Below are 27,469 nucleotides of genomic sequence, written 5' to 3'. Positions count from 1 at the left end.
TTTCATGCTAGGCTATGTGCATGGGAGTGTTTATTTGGGTCTGTAAAGCCTCTAGTCTGCTGAAGCAATATTATGTTCATTTACTTTCCATACAACTTTTACATTTTCCTAGTCTCCACGTTTTCTGGGTGAAAATTTGCCTATGTTGCAGTGCTAGTTCTTACTTTTCTGATGCTAGCATGGCATGAACACCAGCTGGCATTTTAAGTAGTAGAAGATCAGGATGATGCCCACTGCATAGAAGATGTCCTAACTTTGAAAGCCCCTGCAGCAACCTGAGTGGACCCAACCCCGGGATGACTTAAAGCTGTGTAGACAAGCAAGCACCCTGTTCAGTGCTGCCAGAGCTCTGGTATGGCACTGGAAAGGCGGTCCCCAGACACAGACCGCTGTGCTGAGCAGATAATTGCAGAGAGGCAGTCCCACAGCAGGGCTGACCGGCCCAAAGGGACCAGGGTTGTGGCTGTGGTTTGTGTTTAGCCTCATGCTGGTAGCTGCCAGGAGCTGCTCAGCTTTTTCGGAAGCGTGTTTAGATCCTTGCTGCTCAGCCAGAGGCTGTGGGGTCAGTTGTTCCCCTCAAAGCTGCTGGTGCAAAGCAGTCACTGTTCAGTCTGGCAGGCCAAACATCGCTCCAGCCCGATGCAGAGGGGACCAACACCCCTGTGCCACTTGTTTAGCTCTATCCTTTATTGCTACAAACCAATTCACCCAGAGCTGTCCTTCCCACAGCTGGTGGGAGTCAAAGTGACGAGGCAGTTAGTGGATTAGGGCAGCAGAGTGAAAACCATTTGGCGTTTCCATCCTGATTCTTCTGGGTGCCTTTAATTAGCATGATTGCTCAGCACGCGATTTTGCCATGTTCTTTAGCTCCCCTGGTTAGAATAATTATTCCCCCAGCTCCTTTTGTTCCAATTCCTGATCGCTTACAAAGTCTCCTGTTAAAAGCCATTAAATCCGTAATGTAAAGTGAGAGTACATGTTCAGCGGCATTCGTTCTGCTCCCAGCCCCACACGTGTGCGCCTGCGCTCTCCGGCCCCTCTCCGCACTCCTCTGCTCCTTGCCACGTGCTCCGCGCTGCAGCATCGCTCTCCGCTTGTCTCCCGCACGCTTCCCCACCGGCCATCCCACGTGTCCCACGGGCAGCAGGTTGTGTGCACGCTCTCCCTGCTTTCTGCTGGCACTTCTGGTATCGCTCAGCTCGGTTCCCTCTCTGCACGGGCTGGTTTTGACGCTGAGGTTGAATTCAGGGCTGTGGACTGTGATCTCTTACATTTAGGTGCATGTGCAGATATGAAGTGTCATTAGAAGCATGTGTTTTTGCATGCTTTTGCCCCAGTGTGGGCAGCTCTTGCTTCAAGGAGCAGTGTACATAGAGGAGGACATGTCCTGGCTGTGGTGGCAGGGAGGACTTCTGTTGACAGATGATAGAGAAGAGGAAAGAACTTATTTTTTAAGTAAAACTGTTTCCCTTTTCCTCAAGTGTGAAATCTTCTACCTGGGGGGCAAATGGGTTTTAGATAGTCACAATCCTGGGAGTTTCCATGTTGCAGTGCCTCCCCATCCAGAGGCCTGGGAGCTCAGCCCCTTCCCTGTCCCTCTTTTCTGCTGATGGTTGATCAGCACATACCAACGGCACAAAGGCTTGCACAGAATTATATGGTGTGAAATAAGATTGGGCTGAAGTGCTTTAAATGCCTTGTGCATTTAGGTGACTTGATGTGAGAGGGAGGGAGAAGGAGACTTATTTTCAGACCCAAAAGAAACTGGGTCAGAGAAGGGTCTGGCAGTCATGTAGTTTGTTAAGCTTGGAGCTGACTGCTGGAGCAAAAAATTCACAACTAGACCACTTGCTGGAAAAAGCTTGCAGGAAAGAAAACCTTGCCCTTCCTTCCTCCTTTGGATGAAGACTCCTAATTCACAGGTGCCACACATTTTGGGCTTAGGTCTTCATTTGCTGCCCTGCTGTGATGTGCCAGATCTTCCCTGCTCTGCAAAGTCTACCCTCTGCTTCAGGGTAAGGGTCTCCTTGCACAGCAGCAGCCCCCCAACTCTGGTGCACTGCTTGGGGGGCTCCCCACTAGCCTCATCTCTGCTTTGCTGGCTGCAAGGGTCCTTCCAGGCATTTCATACCTTCTCTGGCAAAAACATGCTATGTTTCATGTGTGTTTTGCGGGAGCAAAGCCCTTTCTCCCCTCTGACTAATTGAAGGCCACCACAATACCCGCCATTCGTTGTGTGGGCAGTACCCAAATTGTTCCCTAGGAGCAGGATGATCCCAGCACAAACCTATGCTCCTCTGCTTGCTGTCCCCTCTTCCCCCCGGGAAAGTACTCCCTGTGCCCTGGGGTGTGTGTTTTAAAGCTTGCCACACACTGGCAGGTACCAAAACATGATCTTGAAACAAAATCTGGAGGCGGGAGCTCTGCCCTGGGAAAATTAATTACATTCTTCTGATATATTTTGGTGCAGAAGGCAACTTATTTTGAGAACCATCTAGTGGGGTAATTATCAAGAGAAGAAGAGCCATGATGGCAGCCTTCGTTTCCAAAACAATCAGCAGAATAGGACCACTGGAGAAACACAGACGAAGGACAATTCCAGACAACGCAGCATCCAAACAGCCTAAAAAAAATCAACAAACCCTTGTTCCTCGAGACTCCCTGCTGCTCTCACTGTGGTTTTGCCCTCAGCTCTTCCTGTTCCCATTTACAACTCGTGTAGTGCTCGGTGCCTCCTTGCCTGCTGAGATCTGCGCTCTTCAGTTTCCATCCTCAGCTTGTAAACTCCACAAAATTGTGTTTCCCCACAGGATGCTCCTCCTGACAGTTCAGACTCTGGAGCTTGTACTGCTCCTGGGCTTCCTGGAGGGCAGCTCTGGCCTTTCTAGGAGCATATAAGGTATTGCTGGAGCAGATGGCAGAGTAAAGAGACTTGAGCAAGCAAGGATTTTTCCTGGGCCTTGATCAGCTCCTCTGCCAGCCTTCTGAAGAGCAGGAGAGCATCGTGCCTGGGCAGGGAAGGTCCCAGCTGCAGACTGCAGCAGTTGTGAGGTTTCCTGTCCACCATGTGTCTCCTTTGGTGTCTGCTTTCATATCCCAGCCATCTGGCTCTACCAAGTGCTTCTATCCCCTTCTAGACCCCAGGTCTCCTGGAGATGATGGGAGTCTGGGAGCTGAGGCTATTCCCTAGTGAGTGCCCATGACTGGCATCAATTCCTGTGGGGACCTTTGAGAAACCGTGGTCCTGCTCCGTACCACCATTTTGCCATCTGCGTAATGAACATAACAGCTCCTGCCTCCCCAGGGAATGAGCGAGGCGCAACAAATTAATGTTTATGAAGAGCTCTCCGGCTGAAGAGAAGTTTGCAACAGGGCTGTTGCTGTTCTAACTTAGGGGCTTCCTTTGCTGGTTGGCTCTTTGATGTGGCGATCTGTGGTACTGGTGGATCAGCTGTACCGTAATTGGAATTAATCAGCAATTAAGGAACACGAGCCCAACCAGTTTCTTTCCCAGTGGATATTCATTTCTGGGCAGATTAGTCGGTGGTTTCAATAACTCTGTGTAAAATGCTTAGGGTGACTATTGCTATCTGAAGCAGCTGGGGAACAGAGGCGGTGTCAGAGGGACACAGATACCTGTCAGGCAAAGTGGAAATGAGAAGCTCTTGTAACAGTGCGCACAGTGCTTAAATTGGCAGCACTCTGAGGGCTGACTTGAAAAAAAAAAATTAAAAATTGACAAAGGAATATATTTGAAAACCAAAGTGATGAAAACGATGTATTGCTTGTTGGGATGAGATCTTTCATACCAGGTCCCGCAGGCTTTGTGGAGTGAAGAGGCAGAGAGAGTGCACGGCGGTGAGAAATGGGGACTTGTGGAGGCAGGGGGACGCAGTTGTTCCTCCAGGCAGTGAGAATTGTGGAGGAGAAAGCTCCTGGACATAGCAGTGCAAGCACACAGAAGGACAGAGACAGGGCAACAGCCTGATAACACCCAGGATGTCGGCAACCACCAAGCTCTCAGGCATTTTTGCAAATACTTTGCTGCAGCTTGTTCTCATGGCTGACCTGTAAATCCCAAGAGTTTTGCCACACACCTTTGCACAGCCGTGGGTGTCATGAGGTACAAAACAGCCACCCTCTTTGCTCAGGTACCTTCTCTCTGGCCCAGTATGATTTAAGTGAGACAGACACTTAAGCTCTACATGTTGTGGGCGAAACTGCTGAGTGCCCAATCCTTCCCCCTTCCCTGGTCCTCTTACAAGTCATTCCACATACTCTGGCTTCAATCTAACGAAAACAAAACCGATGAGGCCCAACTGATCTGGCTGCTTTCCATCATGCAGTGGGCCTCCGAGTGGCTTTAAATAGCTGCACCTCTGTGCAGTCTGGAGAAAAGCGTTGGCTGTGCCTCTGGACAGAGAGGGTAGCTTTGACTCAAATCACAGGACATCTCAGACCTGAAAATAGCCTTTTTAGCTTGTCCTTGGTCTTAAATAGATTTTTTTAATAATTTTTTTTCCTTCTTATTTTTAATTTTATACTTTGGTAAGTGCTTTCCTACTTTGGGGCTTTTCCTAAGGGGGATCGGTGGGGAATCTTGGAGCTCTGCCTCCTGAGCGATCAGGCTACATCATTTAGTATCTTGGAACTACTCCATCCATGACAGGGTTCCAGAGAAAACAAACTTGTGATCCCAGCTAATATGGACATGGCCTACATTAACGGCGGCAACAGTAGAAGTGCAGTGGATACTGGAATTCCTCCGATCAAAGGTTTAATGAATCTTACATAGTCTTAAAAGAGTTCACTGCATGGAAAGCTGCGAATGCTGCCCTTTTCTCAAAAAACGTTGTTCAGTTATTGAGTGCCCGCAGTATTCTCCTACCCCTTCCTCTGCTTTAGTTAAGCACGAAAGAAATTTGTGTGGAAATGGGATCTTCTGGACCCATTTGCTTCTGCTGTTTCTCTTGCTCTCAGCCCATCTCTCCCCTTTCCTGCCCTCAAAAACACATGCAGTGCTGCGATATCCTGCTCGTGATTTTTGGTTGTGGAGAAGATGAAGATGCCATAAACAGTAGCTAGAGCTCCATCTATCACATTCCCACGAGGCTTCCAGTGACGTCAAGTCTCATTGACTAAAGTGGGAGACTCTTATGCCTGAGGTTAAACCGTGGAAAGTGAACGAAGATACAAGGTGAGCTGCTGTGGAGGGGAATAAGGACCCCGTTTCCATGAAAATGAACAATCATAAGCATTTCTGTAGCTCTCGGAGGCTTTCTGTGAATCTTAAAAGAGCTGTTATCTACTTGAAGATCTGCTTGAGGTCTGTGCATCGTTGTGAAGTTCATCTGCGCACTGAATTTTCTTGCGTTTCCTCATTGTGGTCAACACTGTTGAGCTGGTATAAATTGGAGAGGGTCTAGTCTCCTTAACTTTACCTTGGATGGTAGAGGAGACGATGTGCTTATATGCAGCTGAGAGCATCAGGGAGAACCTCATAGTGTGCTTCTGTTGAGCTTCTATGACCTACTTTGTTGTGGCAAGCAAGGCCTCAGGCTGGGTTGCATCTCACCCTGCTGTATGTTGGGGGAGGGAGAAAAAAAAGAGAGTTTTGTTTCATAGCCCTGCAGATGAACCCATCCATGACAGGAAACCTGGATTGCTGTGTTGCTTCCCCCTCAGATATAGACGTATCAGTCTTGGTTTGACTAGATGGATGGTTGTTTCTTTCGCTCTGGATGTCGGCCAGGCTTGATGGTTTTCATGCCGCCTTTGATGCTATTCATACTTCATATCTGTGCATAGAGAAAGATAAAATGTGCAGTGTTGTTGGAATCTCCTATTGCTTTTCCTTTATATCATAAATTCTGCTGTAGCACAGAAGAGAGATCAAAGCTCCGTTGCCTAATGTGGGCTGTGTGGATAGCAGTGTTATGTTTGGCCAGTTTGTTGCCCCTAATTTGCTATTTTTGTTTAACCCATTTTTGCCAGGCGTTACATGGCAACCCGTTGCTTTTCTCATCTGCTCCCACAGCAACTTATGCTGCTGTTTTAGAAGCAGTTTCCATCTCTGTGTTTCAAAACTGGGCTGCACCAGTCCTGCTGTGGCAGATGGGGCTGCCGTGAGTTGTGCATCATTTTCCACGTTGCTCCTTTGCCTCCACGTGTCGTGTTCCCTGCTGTTCTTCTCAGGTCACCTGGAGCAGCCTCATATCTCAAAAGCCCTAGAAGCATGGTATATTTGAGTGGTTGCAATTTTGCCAGAAGACAAACAGTGAAGGCGAGGTGCAATTAACTGGTTTGTCTCCTTAGTCTTGCTCTCAGTCAGTGGAAGAAGGGTGTTCCTTGCAGGGCACTGTCTGTAGGCTGTATTGGGTACATGCATGGAGCAGAGTGGCTGAGACCCACTAGCCAGGGTGTTGGGAAACACAAGAGAGCTCTGGAGGACTAAGTGGATGGCCAAGGTTGAGGACAAAAAACTGATTGCATGGTTCGGTTGCCTTCAATTTTCTTGTCCTTTCATTGCCACATCCTTCCAGCCTGCTTAGAGAAATGCTCCATTTGCCCCCTCCATCTCAAGCTGTTAGAGCTGCACAGAAAATCTGAGCTCATTCCTCTTCCCCTATTCTCCAACACTTTCCATACATTTATTCCACTACCATACCATGGCTATTAGTAGAGACAGTATCATGTTTTATTTGAAAAAGTGCCTCAAAAGAAGCACAAAGTTTAATGTCAGAACCTTCCCAACTTTGTAGGTCTTTGTAGATGCTTTTGCTTTGAATCTACAGGGTGGTTGGTTTTGGTTTGTTCATTTTTTTTATCTCCTTACTATTTTCAGCATTGTATATTGGAGTGTCCCTCCAAATCTACAACCAATATCAAAGACAGTATTTTTCCTCCCATTTTCCAGCTAGCACTGACAAATGTGAACACAAACAATCCCTCACAAAGGGATTGTTTGTAAGATTTCTCCAACTCCTTCTAAGAAGGTGAATACTTTTCTTTAAGACATTGAAGCTGTTTTCTCAGGTGCTAATAGCTTTGATGGTAGAAAGATGACATTTGTCATAACAGCATCCAAACTCTGAACCTGTTGAGATTCACCCATTTTAACCCTGGACATCTCAGTGAACATCATCCATCTCACATCTGACAGAGAAGACATAAACCTAGCAAGAGCCTTGTTGGTTTCTGCTCCATACAAGAGAATGGGGTTGAAGGTAGCAGCACAATATGGGACACAGTACTGAGGAAAGAGAGAAAACCAGTTAGGAGAGAAGCATGGGTTTTTTTCAGATTCTTTGGGGACTTTAATAAATCAGAAGGAGAGGATGCCAAAATGACCAATGCTGCATTGCTTTCCCAAGTCAGCAGTATGTTCAGCCCCTAAGCTTCAGAAACGTAGGCTGTCCTCCTGCCACGTTCCTCATCATCCCTCAGTAGTGACTGCATGTCAGTTATGGGGTAACCCCTTCTGCAGTCCCATTCTGCAAAGACCCTGGAGATCCTTGCAGTTGGGATTCACAGCATAGTGCTGATGACAAAGAGCAAAGCCCTTGACGTCCCCAGCCTTAAGTCTTGCTGATCTTTCACATGTCCCTTTGCTGAGGCTGTGTGTCCCCAGTGGGTTTTTAGGCCTGTTGGATGTGGTCCGGCAGAAATGGAATTGCCTTTATTTAGCAGAGCTAAGAAATGCAAAGAAAATAAAGCAGACAGGAGTGGTCCTTGGAGATACTTAGTATTGTTGAGTATAGACTTTCCCAGCTATCCTTTGCTGGCCATAAAATATATTTATATTACGAAAAACAAAACACGATAAATAGTGACGTTCAGGGATGCCGTGTTTATTTGTCTCCCAGTGGCTCTGATAAGAAATGGACTTAGTTTACTTACCCATTTCCAAGCATCAGCACTTTAAACTCTGCTTTGGCTCTGAGAGTTGAGCTAGGCTCTTTCTCACTACTAATGATATTTCAACACTTGGAATTTGCCTATGAATTTTGTTTATGACACATGAACCGAAGCTGAGCCTGGATTACTCTCCCATGTGGATCAGTCCTTAAGGTCCACTGAGAATAACAGATAGTTTCCCCCAAACAAGTTTAAACAGTTCCAAACCAAACAAACAGCTTTTGTCTGCATCGTCAGGTTCATCAGAAGAGGCATGCATTTGATAAGCAGATGAAATAAGATAGTGCAGAGAAGAAATATAAATAGATATAAAGGAAAAAAAAATAGAAGAAACAGGAAAAAAAAATATCTTCTGGCAAGTGTAGATTCAGTGTGAGAAACTTTCTGTTCCTAGTCTAGTGGAAAGCATGTTTCCTATCGAGATCAATTCTCGAGGGCATCCAAGCTGCTCCATGCTGCTCTAGTGATGCCAGACTTGGGATAACTTACCCGATTTGCTGAGGATCCTGTGACTGTATGAGGAGCAGGAGCATTTTCCAGACCTTAGAGCAATTGTGTAGCCAAGACATCCCCGTAATTTTCTCGGAAAAACCCTTTGGGCCCATGAGAAGATGGGACAGATTAGAGCAATCCCCAGGGTTCTGCCATGCATGTTTTGGACTTGGCAACTCATTGGATCTGATTTGGGGATTTTGGTAAGCTGGTGCAGAATCCTCTTATATCTACATACTTGATCTGAGCTGAGAGCAACTTCACTGCAGTCCTAACAGCTACATTCAGTGACCTATGCCTGTTCCTGCCTTGTCTCTTCCCAGTCCATTGGGATGGCCTCAGTTGTAGAAATACTGTTACGAATGGATGTGTGAGAAAATAATGTAAAAAATTATGTGATGACTCCTGAAGACAAATGCATGGATCTTTTCTGCAAGAACTTGCAGTACTTAGCACAAAAGATGATAGAAAACAGAATTCAAGTCAGGAAGAAGGGAAATGTAGGCTGAACATCAGGATGTGTCCTAGCAGTGAAAGAGAATGTGCCCCTCCTTCAGTCAGACCTTGAGGAGAGGGCTGTGGGACTGGATGTCTCAGCAGCAGGTTTGCTTCCTCCACTCCAGAGAACTGTTCTCTGACAAGTCCTGAAAATTTGCATTTATTTAGCTTCAGAGAATAATGTTAATCTTTAATAGTAATTAACATCTAATCATTTCTATATTAGAAACATGCTAGTAGTGGGTTTCTGTGGCTGGAGCATTATGGAGAGATGGTTAATACAGCCCTTGAAAATGTTGTATTTGCCCAGTAAGTTCATTGGAACTGAAGGAAGAAACATGTCTATGCTCTCTGCTCCACATATTTTTTTCATCTGGCCGGTATTTCTGGCAAATCCAAAAATTTAAAATTACTTTTAAAGAGGTTGGGTTATGTAAGGAGAAAGATGTGTCCAGTGTGCAGTTCTCAGTGTAGATGGGACAGCTGGGGCTAAAGAAGTCTATGGGGTTATGAGAGTCAGGTCTCCCCAGCCTTGCAATGGTACTCTTTGGCTTCAGCAATGTTAAGCCAGACTAAATAAACCATGAGAGAAAACTAGATGGAAGGATTTTCTGTTTTCCTCACTCCCTGCCTAGGGGAAAGATGGACTAGGTAGGACTTAGGGCTTTCAGTGGGAACCTCTAGAAAAGAGTTGTTCCCAGTTTTCTGTCCAGACTGCTTGCATGCCCCTTGTCCTCAGAGCACTTGTACCTGCACGCACCACATTAAATAATTGCCTGTTCTTTATGGAAGGACGGAGTGAGGTAGCCCTGCCTGGAGAGGGCATTTTGGCTTTAATTTAATGGCAGCCGTTTGCTGGTTATTCATTTGGTTCTTTTTTAATAATTACATGTGTGTCGATATCTCTCTCTTTTTTTCTAGTTTTGCTCTTTTTTGTTTTTTCGTTTACTTTATTTTGCTTTTTTCTTTTTTCTGTTTTTTTTTCCCCTTTAGGTTTCAGAGAAATTATGTTGAATCCAATAAGCCTCCCTGGACATTCCAAACCTCTTAACCAAGGCATTTATGTTGAGGATGTCAGTGTTTATTTCAGCAAAGGACGTCATGGCTTTTAAAAACTCCTTAAAAGTCCCTGTTCTGATGTCAAGTTTATAGGCTGTGCCCTCAAAATGGTGGGAAGCAGTAAGCGTGGTCTGTATGGATTGAGGTCTCCTCCTAATAGGACTCTACAGCCCTGCCTGTACACACGTTAAAGCCAACCGAAACTGTGGTTTTCTGTCACCAGATAACAGGGTTGTTCTTTTCCTCCAATGGTCGCTGTGTTCGTTAAATATTCCTGCAAGGCACAACAGCAGCAATGAGAGCAAATAAAGAGAAATAAAACCCAATTGAAAGGAGTGATCCTAATAACACAGTAAATAATTGTACTTTTGCTTTAAAATAAAACACAAAACAAAACCAACCAAGCCAACCAAACTGACATCTTTAGTCATGTCCTCCCTGCTTGGAGTTTTCCTTGTAAGCTTGTGTCTTCGCAACACCCAGTGAATGCCGCCGTCACCTCTTACGTGGCACTGCCATGGGAGGTCTCCCAGAGCGAGCCGAGGCGGGGAGCCTGGAAGAAACTAAAGCAGAACGAAGACTTTTGGTAAGAACAAAGGCAGCTCCGCTCCCAGTTCTTGCACAGAAAATAATGTTGGAAGGAATAATAATGGAAAGAAAAAAATATCTTACTTCTCTGACAGGAAGAGAATGTGGTTATCTTTGAAGTGCACATATTCTAGGAGGCTTTTTTTGTTTGTCTGTCTGTCTGTGTGTGTTAGAGCGGCTCGTTGGATCTGACTATATCGTTGTACTCTGGTCTCTCCCTGCTGCTTGAATGATGAGCTTTATCTGAGGAGTTGCCTGGACTTCCCGCATGGATGGAGAATCCATAGCGCAGGAGGGTCCGTGTCCTTGCCAGGGCTAGGGCAGTAAGCAAAGTGGAAAAGTTTATCAGGCGCACGCAGGTCCCAGTTGCTGGACCTTTTCCAGCCCCCTTTAGCTCTCCCCTGTATTCCCACCCAACTAGAGATTGATTGTAACCCAGTCACGTACCTAGAACCATCAGTTCAAGGCAGACTGACTGAAGAGGAGGAAAAATAAGTATTCTGTTGCTGCTTCTCTGGCATAAACAAGAATATCGATCCTATTCTCTGGCCGATATTCATATTCTCTCCCCCTCTCCCATCCCACTTTTGTCTTACTTCATCCAAAGCCTCTCAGATGGAAAAGCAAACCCTTTGATACTGTCCTCAAGAGAAGCCAGCTGCCCTCGTGGCAACTTGCAGGGCTTTCCTTGGGCTCTCAGAATGTCACATGTACGGGAAATACAGATTTGCTCACACAGATCAGTGATAGCCTATAGGCAAGGCAGATTTTCTCTAGAGAAAAAAACAAAAACAACAAACACCTTCCAAGAGCTTCAGGTGGGGCCAGATCCTTTTCTGAGAGGAGTATTGAACCAGGAGCTTGCTCACCAGCCACTCAGCCACTTTTTTCTTGCCTTCTTGGTGGCATGAGATGACCTTATCACATCAGGGATGTCTCTCAATCACCAGCCCTCAAGGGCTGCTGCCACTGGAAAGAGTCACAGTTCCCCTTCACCAGAACTGGGCAGAAGCCTCAGAATGGGATGTTCTGCTTCAGCCTTTATAGGTGACCTGCGTGAACCACCCTGGAGATTGCCAGGAGGTTTTATTATCAGCTTTCCCATAGAGATGTCCCTAGGAATATTCCATTCTCTTGCTTCTCTTCCTGGTTCGTTCGCATTAAAAGGTAAAGTGCAATAGAAGAGCACAGGAGAAATGGTAGCAGATTGCTTTAAGTTAATGGACATGCCTTAGGGGGGCATCTGCGTTAGGATGAGGAGGCCTGGCTCAGGTTGGATGGCTTCAGAAACCATGACCAAAACTCTCAACAATGTTTCCTGCCCGCATCGGAGCTGGAAATGCAAGAGGTGCACCACAAGAGAGGACCCGCGGCCATGTGTTATTGACACCTCAATTCTGCAGATTCACAGAGTGAGGAGGAGCTTCACCAAGCGTGTGAATCACTGGGTGCTTGTCTGAACTGATTTTCCCCATCTCCTGGAAGTCGCCCACCTGACCTGGGGATGTCTTGTCCGTCTGAACTGTCTCCTCTCCCTAGCACTGTTCAGGGGACTCTGCTCTCAACTGTGTGTATCAGTCGTAGAGATACATCTGTGGGCCTGGACCGGAAGCCTATATCCAAACACCCTAGCAGAGGAAGGGTTGAATTTTACAGCTCAGGTCCATCTCTGCTTAGAAGAAATCCTCTGGACCGTACAGCATAATTTAAAGCAGTTCTCCCCACTGTGATCGATGTCTCAATTTGTTTAACACCAATTAAAGTCTCTGATTCCTCACTGCTGAAAACGAAAGCCAGTCATGGCTGTTTGCGATTGGTGGCTTTAAGTAGCAAGTCTAAGGATGATTTTTTTTTAAATTTTATTTTATTTTTAATTATTGTAAATCATTACCTCATTTTCTGTCAATGAGACTCCTCCATCTTTGAGCATTCTTATCTTGCCATAACTATCATCCTGTGCTAATGGGAAATGGGACGGTCCCTTTTCACAGAGACTATAGGGGTGTTCAATGTCTAGTTTCTTAATAAACACTTTATTTTCTAACGAAACAGCTGCATCAGGTCTCTTCTTTGAAGACAAAATAAATAAACATTCAGAATGACACATCCTATAGTCTACTTCTTCATGAGATGGTCCATGTGTGGGGAGTCTGGTTTGTTTGCTTCTTCGGGGGGTGAGGAGGGTGGGATTTTCAGTTGTGATGTGAACGTTGCTCAGAGGTAGCTCTTGCTTCTGTCATTCTCATCAGGCACAAAAACATTTTCTTGCCTGAGAGCTTAGCCACTGATGATCTCAGTTGATAACCTGTTGGTTTTTGTAGCTCAAAATGGTCACATTGTCAGGGACAAGGCAGTACTGCTGAGAGACAGTGTCAGGATTTGCCAAGACAAGTTTCTACACTTAGTGGAAGGAGTTTTATTAGGAGCCTTGTCTCTCAGGGAGCTTGACACTGAAAGATTGTTCTGGCTGCAGTGCTCTTGTTTTAGAACATGCTGTTGTTGCAGGTCTCCCCGCTTGGCTGTGCAAATTGCTCTCCTGTTGGGTGTTGGACTGTTGTTCCTTCATCAGGGACAATTAGCCTCCTATTAAGGTAGCTAGGATGTGTGTGATGTAGAGGCAGTGGGGTACAAGCAAGTGCTGCTCTTGGGCTACTCACCAGGAGTTCATGTAAGGGTGGTTGGTTGCTCCAGGAAGAGAGGAGCCAGTGTGCAGCGTGCAGGGCTCGGTGTGAGGATGTGTCTCAGTGGCTGTGTCTTAGTATTGTTAATGGGAGATGTCATTTATGTGATTGAAAGCTGCTGTGCCAACCTGCAGGTGGGTGTGGGCATGAGGCTGGGGGGGTGTTTGAGCTGATATTGATCGATAGTGCTAGAACCCTTTTAGAAAACCCGGTGAGAGTTTTGATGAGCAAAAAAGAAACATGTTTTCCAGCATCATTCTGTTCCTATAACTTCCTGGCATGACGGTCAAGCAAATGTCTCCAAATGATGCTATGAGTGAATTTCTGCATGCTATTCCCTTCTAATGAGTATGCTTCTAGATGTCAATGGGTGCTGTGGTTCATAGGATTAGGAGATGGCTGATATCTTTACCTTTTCAGGGATGTCTGCAATGCCTGAGACAAATGGTTATTTCCTGACATATAGGATTACACATGAAACGGGCAGCTGAGCTGCATCGGATTTCTTCCCTATTTCCCTCTACTTTTTGAGGTGTGGGAAACAAACATGGGTGTTGGAAGCTCTGCCTTTTCCTCCCCACTACTTTAGGGTCTGTTATCAAGTTTCACAGCCCAGAAACATTGCAAAGAGGGGGTCATTTGGGGTAATTGGCTAAGAAATTAGCCAATTAGGCTGCTAGTATGGTCAGCCTTAGTCCACCTTGCTTTGTATTTCAGGGCAACTGATTCCTTACGTATGAGTTTCCACAATGTTTTTGCTGCTACCAGTGCCTAAGGACGTAGTTTAACTATGCTCACAGGCTCTGACATGTATTGCAGAGGGGTTGGATGCTTGTTTCTCCTTGTGCTTGCTTCTTCGTTGCCTCTGTGTTGCCTTCACCCATGTGATGGTTTCATGTTCTTTGAAACATCTGGACCCTGAGTTGATACTGCTCTCCTGTTTCCCTTCCCACACTGGTTTCAAGTGGCTCTTTACAGAGCTTATTACTAAGGAGCTCGGGGTACTGGTTTGGTACAGGCAGTGGTACAGATCATCTCCTTAAAATCACAACCCTGCCTTCTCGGTTCTTGTAGAGTGTGGAGCCTGCATGTGAACAAGCAGAGAAGTTTTGTTTCCCTTGTGTTTTGACTCTAAAAAGATGGAGTCACATTTCTTTTAGTTCATGCTTGGAATGAGTGTGATGGGCATGGTGTGATTCTGGCACAATACCTCCTTGCATGATGGAAACAATGAGTGGCCCGGTGAGACCATGGGCTTCGACTTGCTACAGGCGAGTGTTTGATGTGTGTGATGCTGTAGTTCATGTCTGAGTCTCTCTAGCTGCTTATCCAAGTTGCACGGGATGAGTCTTGATGGGTTTGCTGCTCTTTTGTTTATTTAAACATGTTTTTAAGGAGTCAGCTCTTCTTTCTCAAGAGGCTGGAGCTTCTTCGAAGGTGATAGTTTTCTCTACCACCAGGTCTTTGGCCTTTCCAGCATGAGCCTGTGACTGAAGTGGTGGGGCAGAAGTCCCAGTAGCTATGGACAGTCAGAGGAAGGTTCAGCAAACTGCAGCAGTGCATCACTGCTCTGCTCTGATTTGTACCCAGAACAAGCTGCAGATCCTCAGGGTTAAGCCCTGGCATTAGCAGAGGATAACGAGGCCCAGACACAGTAGTAAAGCTAAAAACTTCAGGATTGGGGGAGCAGCAGGAAGAGACCATGCAAGAAATCAATGCTGGGTGACTTCATTTTTGCTTAATGTTTTGAAGTGCTTCTGGTGCAGTTTATTCAATGAGCCAAAGAGTCCTTATTAACTGTGTATTTACCAGTGCCTGCAGACCCTGATCAATCAGCAGGAAAGTTTAACAAGCCACGGGAACCAGTGCATACAGCCACTTTGAAGGGGAAAGAGTGTGATGGGAGACTGGCACACGCACAGCTGGAAAAGGTGCTTTACCTGGTGAAGCAACGCCGTGTCTTCCTCTGCCGTTGTGGTGCATTTTGCTTTGCCTGTATCTTTTGTGTTTTCCCCAATGTCCCCCAAGCCCCCCACTTCATGACAGGCAGAGTCCTTCGTGGTGCCAGCATATGGTCTGATGCCACAGAGCATCAGCTGTCATCTCCACATCTCCAGTGGCCTGAGCTTGTGACACAGAGGTGCACTGCAGGCTGTAGGACGTCTTACCGTGTGTCCAAACCGTAGGGGATCACATAGATACTGCTTTGCCTTGGCCCCAAAAAACAACATAGGAAACCCAATGGTAAAAATAAGTTAATTTGCCTAATGTGGCCTCCTTTGTGTTTCTTATAAACTGACATGTGGGGAAGACACAGAGGGTTTAGGGGGGCAGATACACCTTTCTGCTTCTGCTGGGAGCTCAGTTTGGTTGTATCAGTTCCTGACGTTGTTCTTCAGTTCCAAATGTCGCATCCTTGGATGCACATTGGAGTTTTGGGGGTTGTTTGTCTGTCTTCCTTGTTGAGATTTGGTAATTGGTTTCCAGACAACTGGTAAGTGCCTGTTCTTACTGAAATCAGTACGGAAATTCAAAAGAGCGTTAACTGAGCTTTTGCCAGACAGCCCTTTGAGGTGGAGTTCAGGCTTTGAGTTTGTCAAGTTAAGAGCTAGAATAAACCTCAGCCCACACTTCCAGCCCCTGTAGATAAATGTGGGATGATTCCTTTGCGAAGTGAAGATGATGGTCTCTCCAGCAGTAAAGCAGAGTGCAAGTACAAGACAATTACATTTGAACTTTGATATTAATTTTGGACTTGTGAGTGTAACTGCTGACTAATCAGCAGGAATAAATTTTGGTTGTTCTCTGGAAAGCAGAGGGATTCATTCCAAGCCCTGGTTAAATGATTTGCTCTGCTGTTAGTGAGTCATTTGTGACCTGTGCCCGATTCCTGCAGATGAGTTGACTTTTTGTAAGGATTTGCCTATGATTTCAGACTATTTAGCCTTTTTTCTCAAAGGTTTTACTTCAAATATTCACATTGTGTGACTGGCTGACTGGTGCTGCTTTTGCTCTCAGGTTGGGTGAGTGAATGTTCCAGACAGGCAGTCAGAAATGTATTATGCAGTGATGCTCTTCAGTAATCTGGTATTTGGGGTTGTCCTTAAAACCATGTTTCTGTTTCATATCTTGGGGGTGGTACCACCCCACCAGGTTTGTTTGGGGGTAAGACAAACTCTTGTTCCCCAGGCCTTTGGAGTAGTTAAGAGCTTGTTTTCAGAACAAGTAGCTTTCATGGCTCCAGCCTGAATTTTGGGAGCAGCCCATGTCTGATCTGTATGTGGGTCTCCATCCTCTGATCGCGGTGCAGCCACTGCTGGAGGTCAGCCTCTTTCGTGAGAAGTCAGAAAGAGCCAGACTGGAGTCGCATTAGGCTTAGTAAACTGCCAGAATGTCTGAATAAGCTAATCATGGCCAGGTCATCATTATCTTAAGTGAGTCAGAGATGTGTCCAGGCTGTTTATTAAGATAATTGGGAGAGGGAGGGAGGGAGGGAGGTTTGCAGTCTGTGGATTAGACCGGTGAGGTGGTGGAACGTATTGCAACATCTGATATAAGAGAGAAGGAGCTATGGTCTTGCAAGTTGGTGTTCTGCGTGTGTCCAGGGCCTGTTCCTGCCAGCATTCAGTCCCTGGTGCCAATAACAGGGATGTAAGGTGGCATCATGATAATGCAGTATGCACATTTTCAGACACCACCAATGTGAGCTCATCTTGCCAGGCTAAAGAGTTGTACCTCTGCTCAGATTTTCTCATGAGGCCTGGCTGCCTGGTAATTTTAGAGACATTCTGGATCAAGAGAGCATTTTGGTTTTGCTGTATCAGTGCCAAGCAATATTTGGGGAGGATAGGAGCAGCTGTGCACAGTCACTCCTTCCTTGGTAGTGCCCGGTCCGGTCCCCCGTAGACTGCTGAAGGTGGCTGCAGGTTTGCTTTGTGTTCCCTGAGACACGTTTGTTCATGGAATGGTGCCAGAGGGGTTTGCAAGTTTAAGAGTGTTCAAGCTCCAGTCATACGCTCAGTGCTGCTAGAACAACTCCAGAGGCAGACGTCCCCCAAAGCCATCACATCTTCACGGTGCACAGACGCCGCAGGCGACTGAGAAAGGACTCACTTAAAGACAGGTAAGTGCCTTTCTCCTCCTTCCAGGGAGCTACTGTGTGTAATATGCTGAAGTCAGACCTCTAGCAGGAATTATTTTGATGGATCTGCTCTAAATGCACACAGGATAACTGACTGCATTAGACAGTATCAGCAAGAAACTATCAGTCCCGCCTCAGGAACTAGCAGGGGCTCTTCTGGCTGGAAATGCTTCAGATCTGGCACTGTGTGAGAGCCGAACACCAGAAGAGCCAAGTGCTGCTGGAGACTGCGGATATTCCCCACTGTCACTCCTGTTTGACCTCCCAGGTCAGGGCTGGCGGCTGGGGGATGCCACTGGATGTCAGCAGGTATGTCAGAGCTGTGGGAGGTGTTCGGCATGGCTGTTCCCTCCTTTAGAAAGCTCAGGAGCACAGAACTACAAGGGTGGCTACATGATGACAGTGCCAGTCTCTCATTTTCATCAACAATTAGCAAAAAAGGCTCTGGCGTGCCTTAACCCTTCTGCCTGGTGCTAGCAGAGTGTGCATTACAGATGAATCACCTCTTTTGCCACTCATCCCCAACAGAAGATCTGTATAGCCACAGCTTCAGAAGAAGGCAGCAGAGTCTATGACAGTGCATCTTGGATGAAAATACTGTCCTGTGACTGGACTGAAAGTTCAGTTTAATTCTGTTAACCTCAGAGGGAACTCCTGGGAGTTGGGTACTGCTCTGTGTGGGTCCTTAAGCTCCTCTGCATGACTGTAATGTGTGAAGCATCTAATCTTGTGCCGAATTTCCTTCCTTGGATTCAGTAGTGCCGTCCAGACCCTCAAAGAAAATGGGCAGATTGGTATCAAAAGCAGTCTTAGAAGGGAAGAAGAATATTTCTCGCCAAAAAAACTGAGCCACCCTTAGGAAATAAAGAAGAGTTCTGAATATAGAAGATATCATCAGGTACACCCAAATGAGTAAGGAACAAGAATATCCCGCCTAAAGAAGATCTCTGAGATTCCAAAGAGCAAGGAAATGTGGCGATCATGAGCTGTAGATACAGCATAGACCAAACCCTGGCTCTTTAATCCCTAAAGGACCACTGAAAAAAATTGGCTGCACGGGAATATTTTTGGCTGATCCCTTGAAGGAACGGTTCAACCTTTTGGGGCATGTCTGTGCCACTAGTTTATAGTACTGTGAAGCTTAGATTTACCAGCTATCTGGCCTGTTGGCCTGCCAGCACAGGGAGGGAGGCATCCCATAGCTTGCTGGACACGAGCCATGGAGCACTTTGCTGCCAAGCCTGACCTGTCTGAGACCTCTCCATCTCTTGCCTGTGCTTTTGCCTGTGCTCCCTTCCGAGTAAGGACAGATCCGTATGGGCTTGGAGCTTTCACCAGGTCCTACCCAGGCCCATGTTTAAGTTCCCCAACAAGAAATCAGAAGATGGCCGTCTCTTCAGTTGGAAAGGAGGTTACTTTGACACAACAACCTTGGAATTGCCTGAACTGATGTTCTTGTCTGGAGAAGTAAGTAGATGTTTGCTGATCATGGTGCAGGGATGTGTGTATGTTTGTGTTTGTATGCATAGTAGGAATCAAATATCGATGGTGGAAAGGTGTTGTCAGATTTCCAAGGAAAGAGACACAATCATAAAATGTGATCTACTGGCCAAGACAGAGAACTGGAAGTTGGGATGGTAAAGTCCTCAGTGGATTAGGCTGTGACATGGAGGTAAGTTTTTGCTGCAGCTTCTCTATCTGTAACCCTGCATAAATGATTTAAATCCCCCACAGTGCACTGATGGTATTTGTACACTCTGGCTGCCAGGGATGGATGAGAAGAGCCTGGCTCTGAGCTGGTTCCGGGCACGATTCAAGAAAGCAGTTCTTGAGACCATTAGCAGTAAGCACGTCTTTGTGTCGTAGAGACTGAGCTGGGGTCTCCCACAGAGCTCCGCTTCAAGCTCAGAAGAGCTTCCGGATTTGGAAAGAAGCAGGGAGCCACGAGGGTCCTTTCCCAGGGGACATCCCAGCCCAAGTGCAGGCATCGCACATGCTGCTCCCTACTCCCTCACAACACCCTGAATAAAGACTCTTTGTTCTAGGAGATACAGATTATATATATTTCAAGGCTCCATGAATCATTCACAGCCCAAAGATGAAACCGAACATCAGAGCTAAGGAAAGGCTGAGGGTGTGAGGTGAGGAACCTTCCATTATTTATTGTACTAAGTCTTGACCTGGTAGCTCCTTCTCCTTGCAATCCTGCCTTTACTTAGGAAGCCCTCTTTGTTCCGAAAAATCTGAAGAACCCTCCTACTTCCAGGAGATAGTTATAGCAAGAATCTAATCAGCTGCTTCCCTTGTTGTGCAGCTTGATGGTTGTCCTTTAAAGGATTAACAGGTATGTCCTAGTGAAAGTGTGAGAGAACAGCGGGGCTGCTGGGAAGCTCATGGGCGCATGGATTGGATGGAGAACTAAGAGACCTAGGTATCCTCTGGGATCGAGCAGGGTTGAAGGGTTAACACTGGGTCTGGCAAACAGCAGCACGGAAAACAGTAATTGAATGTTTGGGAAGAGAGGTCATCTGCTTTCTGACTGAGCCAGGCACTTCCAGGCTCAGTGTGGCACAAGCCAGCTGTGAATAAGGGCTCCTGCTCATTTGTGGTCACTTGGTGGTCAGCATGAAATGAGTTTCTGGGTGTCATTCTCGTTCCTGGCAGCCAAAATTCCATAGCACAGAAAATGGTTTCTTGGATGGAGGCAAATGCCGATGACTAAATCCAGAGCGTTATTGTATGGTGCTGGTTTGTGGTGTCCTGACCTCTTAGCAAAAAGAAATAGTCAACACAACCTATCTGAATAGCCCTAGAACTCATAGCCAGAAAGTGAAAAGGGTGGCAGAGAGAATTGTGAATTGGCTGGCTGCTTTTTCTTTGTGGTTTTTTTTTTTGTTTTTTTTTTTTAGTTTGATTCTGTAAGGGAAGGGCTGGAAGTTGAGCTTCGTTTTATAAGATCATAATTTTCTTCTTATTTCAGTTGTATTGCAGTGCAGTAAAAATTTAGGTTGTGCTTGTCCTGACTAAATGGCAAAATGTAGTACCACAACAGCAGGAAACTATCATGTTGCTTTGTTACTGTCTTTTTAATTACTGTGACCAATTCATTGGCAAGAGTAATGTTATTATTGCTAAGGGCTGGAGACACCTTCCCTTTCCATTGCTATACAGCCTCGAGGCTTGTAAGATGCAGCTTTGCCAGTAAGGTGAGATAAAGAGAACTTCATTTATTTGCTGCTCTTCATTTGTGCCAATACAAGAGCTTATGAGGTCGCAGTGTAACCCGGGTGTCTAGTATGAGCCAAGTTAAAAATAGCCCCACTTCCACCCCTGCTCCCTCAGAGGTTATTTTTCACCCAGAACATTTCAGGGCAGCTTTGCCAAACAGCAGTGACAGCATGAGGGAGGGCAAGTCCAGTGGTGGGGTGGGGATGGCAGGCATCTGTGGAGATGGGAGGAATCCAAACGCTCAAGCAGGTTTCACCATCAGAGCTGGCAGCTGATAGTTTGCAGCAAGCAAGAACTGTGACACCCTAGAAGGCTGCTGCGAAAACTGGGGGAGAAATGATTTTGAAACATGTGCTTTTTCTGAAGATTTTATTTTTTAATAGCGAAACCTTTCAGGCCGCTTTTTAATTCATAATAAAGAGCAGGTTGAAAAGAAGGAGAGGGCAAATGAAGACAGTGAGGCATGCTAACTTCCTTTAAAGTTGGAAGGTCACCTTTAAAAATGGATGAATGCAGCATTTGGAGGAAGCTCCAAGGCAGCAGGCCTGGGGTTCAGCACTAGAATAGGAGGCAGAACAAAGATGAAAAGAAGAATCCAGTTGGGATCTAGGAATAGCTGCAGAGCTGCAAGTGCCCGTGGTGGACTTGGGTGGAGGCGGTGTTTAAGGGAGCTTCTCTGCTCACTCTCTCAAAGCTGCTGTTGTGCTTGGTGATGTACTGGGGGAAATTGAGTTGGCTGCTAGATAGCTGGACTGTGCAGGGACACATGGATTGATAGTGTCATTGTGAGTGTAAACTGGAATTTGGGATAAAATTAAGGCACTGCTTACCTGTTCTGCATTCAGGGCTGCTGAGTGACCCTAGAGGTGTCTCACCTGTTCTGGTTGTGTTTATGCTGAGTTTTCCCCTTTCTGGGCACCTCTCAGGGAGTGAGAAAAAGGTGATCACAGCATGAGTCCTGGTAATGACTTGCTGGACAGAAAGCTTTTGGGCTCTGTTTTGGATATTTCCTGGCGCGCACAACTCTCGTCCACTCTCTTCTGTCTACTTTCGTGAGCTGGTGGAAGTGGAGGTAGCGCCGCTGTGTCATATGGAGTTATGTGAGTATATTCCCCACTCCATACCCCATCCAAACCAACGTACTGGAGTCTCACACACTGCCAAATGCTTGACACTCCTCAATTACCTAGTTCAGAAAAGGTTTTTAGATATTCCATGCCTAGAATACCCAAAAGACAAGACGTCACAAGCAAAGAAGCCCAACATTTGAAAAGGTAACCCTCCCTCCATGTCCAGCATGATGCTTTTGCCCCCATGCTCCCAGTGCCTGCCCTTCCCAACTTTCCTTGGAAACCACTGGACACAGCTGGGAGCTGCCTGGTGGTGGATTGAACATGTGGCAGCTCTTTCCATTTCTCTAACAGGACTGGGCATATCCTCAGGGAGCTTCATACAGTCTCTAGTCCAACAGGTTCCAGGTTTTGTCCCCAAATAAAGGGCCTGAGTAAGCACAGGGACATGCATTTCCCCACAGCCCCTTCCAGTCAAGGCTGAGGGATGAGATTGCTCCTGTGCAATCATGTAGTGAGTTGAGAGGACAGGGTTGCAAAACAGAAAGGACTCCTATGAGTCTACAGTTAGTCTCTAAAGCTTTGGGATCTGCTGAGAAGTGCTGTCTATGTGGTGTTTTGTCCTGCTGTGTTGCTTCCCTTTTTCTGTATCTGTCCTATTTGAAGGTTTTCAGAGCACTTTTGCAATCGGTAGTCAATAAGACTTGCTAAAGGTATAGTGTAGAGGCCATTTTCAGGAAGGGAAACTGAGGCAAGTGTGTTCCTTTGCCCGGGCTATTGCAGTTCATACAGAAGCATGTGGGAGCACATGGCCAGAGAAGGAGCAGGACTCCAGGGAAATACGGGGCCTGTGACCAGATAAGCCTGTGACCCTGGCATTGGTGTCAGCTGTGTCTGTCCTGGGCAGAAGTTCCCTATGACAGGGAATGAAATTATATTTCTTAAGGGTTCACCTAAGAACTGAACTCATTTCATATTTAAGCACTTGCCTGTCTTTCTCACTGAGCCAAGGCGCGGGGGGGCATCAGACACATGCTATCTATTTCTTATTAAGTGGTTAAACAAGCCCAGCTAATTACAACGTACTCAAGGATTTTGTAGCTTATGAAAGCGGTCCCTGTTTGTTTGTGTCAGTGCTTTAATACATTAATACACCAATTAAACCTCAGAGCGTGTGCGTGCTCACACAGCTTAACATACAGGAAGGCATGTTGATGTCTTTCATATCAGCTGGGGCTTCTCCGGCTCTTTCAGCTCCAGCCCTGAAGGGATGCTTGTGGTTTTTACACTCAACCTTGTCACCGAAGGGACATGCATCCCCAACATAAAAGCATAGTTCAACCCCCTCCGAGAAGCATGTTGTTTTACAAGACTCTGGCAGACATGGGCGCTCTCTTGTCGTTAAGCTTGCTTTCTCTCAGACAGACCTGGGAGAGTTCCTCCGTCTTAATTTCTATCTCAGTGCTGATGATACAGGCAATTTGTGCATGAAAGTGTTGTCTTCTCTCCCTCAATTAGTCCCGAGGGGTCACCAGTGGGAGCGTGCTGCCTGCGACATTTGCACTTGTTTGCTAAGGGGCCGGCACATTCGTTAAGCCACATGGTAATGAGCGATAATCAGTGCACAAGGCACCCAGCGTGAGTCAGTGCAGGGATGGGGCTGGAGCAGACAGCGAAGGTCGGAGGTAAAAGCCTCCTTCGGTGCACTTACAGTCCAGTGAAAAGAAGGCAATTGTGGGGGGAGGAGAAGGAGAAATGACAGATTAAAGGAAATCGAGCAGCTGTAATAAATACACTTGAAACCGAAGAGCATCTAGGATGCGGTGATTACATTCCCTGCAGAGCTGAAGCGCTGAGGAGGGGTCTCCAGAAAGGGCAGCCGTACAAAGCCACTGGCCTCTCAGCGAGCAAGCTTTCGGGGAATGCAAAACGAGTTGAAGAAAGCTGGCTGGACTTTAATGCAGGGCTTTAAGATACAGTTGGGAAGGCTGCCCTAAACATTCAGTCTAGTAAAAATAAAGGCAATAAAAGAAGGGGTGAAAGGACTGACGTATGCCAGGGTGGCTAAAGAAGAGAGAGAGACTGTGATGGGGCACTGCTGAAGTATCGCAGTGAAAGGAGTGAGGAGTCAAAAAAGGGATGGAAAGCAGCAGCCATATGGGATGCTGAGGGTATATTTCAGACAGTAAGGTCCTTTTACACATAACTGTCTCTGAGAGACAACGAAACTGGCCTCACAGCAAGGAGAGGTTTGGAGTTTTGAGGAGAATAGTGAGCTAGTACAGAAGATACAGAAGAGAAAGTGCTTATCTTGAGAGTGATATATGGAGAACTTAGACTTGCGACAGAGAACAAAAGCCAGCTTATATCAGCGATAAGAGAAGAGAAGGATTATTAAATATTCTTCATCTGCCAAAATTGCATCCAGCTTTGTAGAGGATGAAGAGAAAGATCTCCCCATACCAGTGGCCAGCTGTTCAAGGGCACAGGACAAGGTGAGCATCCTCTACAGATGGAGAGCACACCCCCTAATGTACACAACTGTGGGTATGCACATGACTCACTGAGCTCTTCACTGACATTTTAAATTACCTGTCTAAAATGGGTCAGGTGGATAAGATTTGGAAGGTGGTGGACATAACAGGGGCAAGAGACAGACCAGTAAGTTTAATGTTTGCTCTGGGAAATTGTTGGAAATCTTAAACTTTAAGGGATGTTGTGGGAGAACACCTGGAAAAGCAACGTTCTGTGAAGGCCAAACTTATGCGGCTTGAAGTAGTGGGAGGTCACACTCAACTAATCTGCTGGCATTCCCTGAAGAGCTAACTGCCACTATATATAAGGGAAATTCAGTGGTTATAGTACACTGAGATTTTCAGCAAGTATTTGACAAGGACCAGCACCGGAGATTAATGACTGGGGGTAGAAGCACTGGTGTAGGATTTAAAATAAGAGCCTGCGTGGAAATCTGCCCTAAGAGCATGAGACAGAAAGGAGCTATTTCTAAAAGTGTTTCCAATTGGAAAGAAGTTGAAAGTGATGTGTCCTGGAGGTCAGTCTTAATCATCTGTGTTTTTCATAATGTCTGCTAATGATGCACAAGGAAACACTGAAAACAGGAGCCAGAGCCGTCCCTGCTGTAACACCATGGATGTGGGTGATTTTTCACCAGCGCTGACAATACCGAGGTCCCAAACGTGCCCAGTGCCTCTCCTGATTTGGGAGGTGTTTGAGGGAGGAATCCCAAGCGAGAGGAGAGAGCGAGAAAGAGAACGTCTTTGACCCTCCTGCAATACCGTGAGCAGCACTGGGAATTCACCTACGCTGAAGGAAACATGGCATGGGGAGACTGCAATTTATGCGATGGGGACACAGTGCTATCTATGAAGAAAGGATAAATGAAACAAGCTGGACAGCATGGGAATCTTTTCCTTCATTGAACTCCTTCCAGAAAAGAAGATGTGATTTTGAACAGCTCGGTAATTATTCTTTGCTTCATTATTTTTTAATTTTGTCTGCTTTCTCTACAATTCCAGTTTCTAGTCTGGAGACCTTGGATGACTTGATACGAGCTCTGTTTGCAGGAGAATTGTAGCCTGGCTGTGAAAATGCAAGAAGTCTGAGTGAAGTTTTGAATTTTGGATGCTCATCTGCACTCAGATATTGATCTGGGTAGATTTGCCTGGTACCTGCTTGAAAAATCTCTGCCCTGAGAAAAGGTTAAGGGACTTGATTTAAACTCTGATTGATAAAGAAAAGACATCAAGGTGACCTTTATAATACAAGCTGAATTTGAGGTCACTTTCCAAGCTCAGATTGCAATAATGAAACAGGATTTGCAGGCAGACTGATGGATTAGATTAGTGGAAACTGGCCTCTGATTTTTCCATGTAACCATCCCAATATCTGATGCTGGCCCTCCAATTAAGACAATTCAGGAAAGCAACATATATACTCCTGTTCAAGATATTTTCCGATGAAATGAGACCTGTCCTAGGCTAGTGAAGAGAAACAGCTAATGGCATATCAGAGATCTTTCCACCATTATACCCCACTCTGTGCTCTGCAGCATCACCCACATATATTAATCTACAAATTGCTACTGCCAGCTCTGGGAGGTCCTTTTTATACCTCTGCATCCTCAGCTAACTGCAAAACATTATTTCCCTTTCCCTCCTTTCTCAGCAATCTTGCCCATTTTGGTCCTTTCCATTAGCAGTATGTTCTTGCTGTAAAACTCCAGTATCCACATTTAAATTTAAGCTGTTAAGCCATATATGAGATATATATATATATATAAAAGTATATCTATATATAATCTTGGTTTTGTAGCTGAAGATCCTAGTAGGTTGCCTTCCCCATGTGTCTTGAATACCAACTTAGTGATCACCCAGTCCTCACACATAGTTTGGGTAAAGCTGAACATGCACCTTTTCACCATCTGCAATTAATCATGTCTTCTGAGGCTACCAGCACTGCAGAATGTTTTCTCGAGTCTCACCAGGGCCTTTAAGAAGAATTAACTGGGTATTTTTCCCCTGGTGCAGATACTGATGTTTTGCCACAGGAGAAAACTGTAGGATTTTTATATTTTTTTTCCCTCTTGCACACAGTGAAGTTTCTGATGTCTTTCTGTGAAAATTCACCCCAACCATCTGGCTCATAATGGCATGAGACATCGCTGGAAGATGACAGACAAACAAATGGACAAATATACAGTGTTTTATTACCCCTTGTTCTTTCTCCCTATGCTGGGAGTGTCAGACAATAAACCAAGATGGATTCTCATTTATAATCATAATAAAGTCAGGACACAGCCAGGATACAAAAAAGTGGTATCGGAGAAGGAAGGGCAGTGTCCTAACAAGAAAATGTGGTTCCTTAAATAGTCCTGAACTCCTGGTGATGAGGGATTTCCAAAGCCTTGTCCAAGGAGGACTTTTTCTGGTTCATTTCTCACTCCTCAAAGCACTCTGGTTCTGCCAAGGAGAGGAAAGTGTCTGTGAAACGAGTCGGATCCCACCATGGAGCAGCTCTGCAGTTGACACATAGCCAAGCCATGTGACCTTTCTGAGGTCCTCTTCTGCAGGATGCAGCTGGATACTGATGGGCTCCTTTCTCTCATCTAGAGCCACCCTGCTGTTATCCTGCTCATTTTCAGCAGCGAGGGGGACCTGAGATGAAAGGCAGTTTTCTCTTTCTGTGAAGAATCACAGGAGCACCAGTCCAATATTCATTGCGTCCTACTTGTGACTCAGACATAGACCAAAGGAGTTACAGGAAGCCCCGACTATGCACGGACCTGGAGAGCTAAATGGGGACCAGCTGCTATCCCCATCAGATTAGCTAATCCCTTTGTATGATCCGTCCTTCTCTTTATTCCTCTCTGCATAATTTGCTGCCTCATAACAATTGCCGAAATCACCCAAACCACAGTAATTTTAGAGCCCAGCAGGCAGAGCTGTCTCACATTACTCCTCCTTCAGGGGTTTCCTTCTGCAGGAGAAGTTGGCAAGGTGAAAAAAGGGATGGGGTTGTGCAGACAGAACAAGTAGGGAGAAAGCCAAGGAAACCTCGGGCAGAAACAAAGACGGAGCAAGGTCCGTTTGGGGTGTTAGGAAAACATGAATCCAAGGGAACACCTCATCAAGCCATAGACGTAAGTGCACCTCCTGTGTCAGTCCTGAGAGAAAGGGAGTTGGAGGAAGTGGGAAGGAAGGGGAGAGATGGAAATTGGGCAAATTGGAGAGAGGCTTTCTAATGAAATCATAACTTGAGCCTGAGATCCTGAGATC

At 46.0% G+C, this 27,469-nt stretch overlaps 1 protein-coding gene across 6 annotated transcripts in view; it reads left to right on the top strand.

Annotated features, from left to right (window-relative positions):
- NTRK3 (neurotrophic receptor tyrosine kinase 3) overlaps positions 1–27,469 on the top strand; it is a 216,316-nt gene that overhangs the window by 134,254 nt on the left and 54,593 nt on the right. The window contains exon 13 of one of the 6 annotated variants that reach the window (XM_074156762.1): positions 9,901–10,340. The exons of the other annotated variants lie outside the window; for them this stretch is intronic. Within the exon in view, the coding sequence (XP_074012863.1) occupies positions 9,901–10,019 (119 nt within the window). The 3' untranslated portion in view covers positions 10,020–10,340. Of the gene's footprint in view, positions 1–9,900; positions 10,341–27,469 lie in introns of those variants that run through there. 6 annotated transcript variants of the gene reach the window in all.

The sequence above is a fragment of the Numenius arquata genome, chromosome 11, assembly GCF_964106895.1.
Source record: "Numenius arquata chromosome 11, bNumArq3.hap1.1, whole genome shotgun sequence".
Taxonomy (NCBI): domain Eukaryota; kingdom Metazoa; phylum Chordata; class Aves; order Charadriiformes; family Scolopacidae; genus Numenius; species Numenius arquata.
This window is presented reverse-complemented; position numbering and strand designations above follow the sequence as displayed.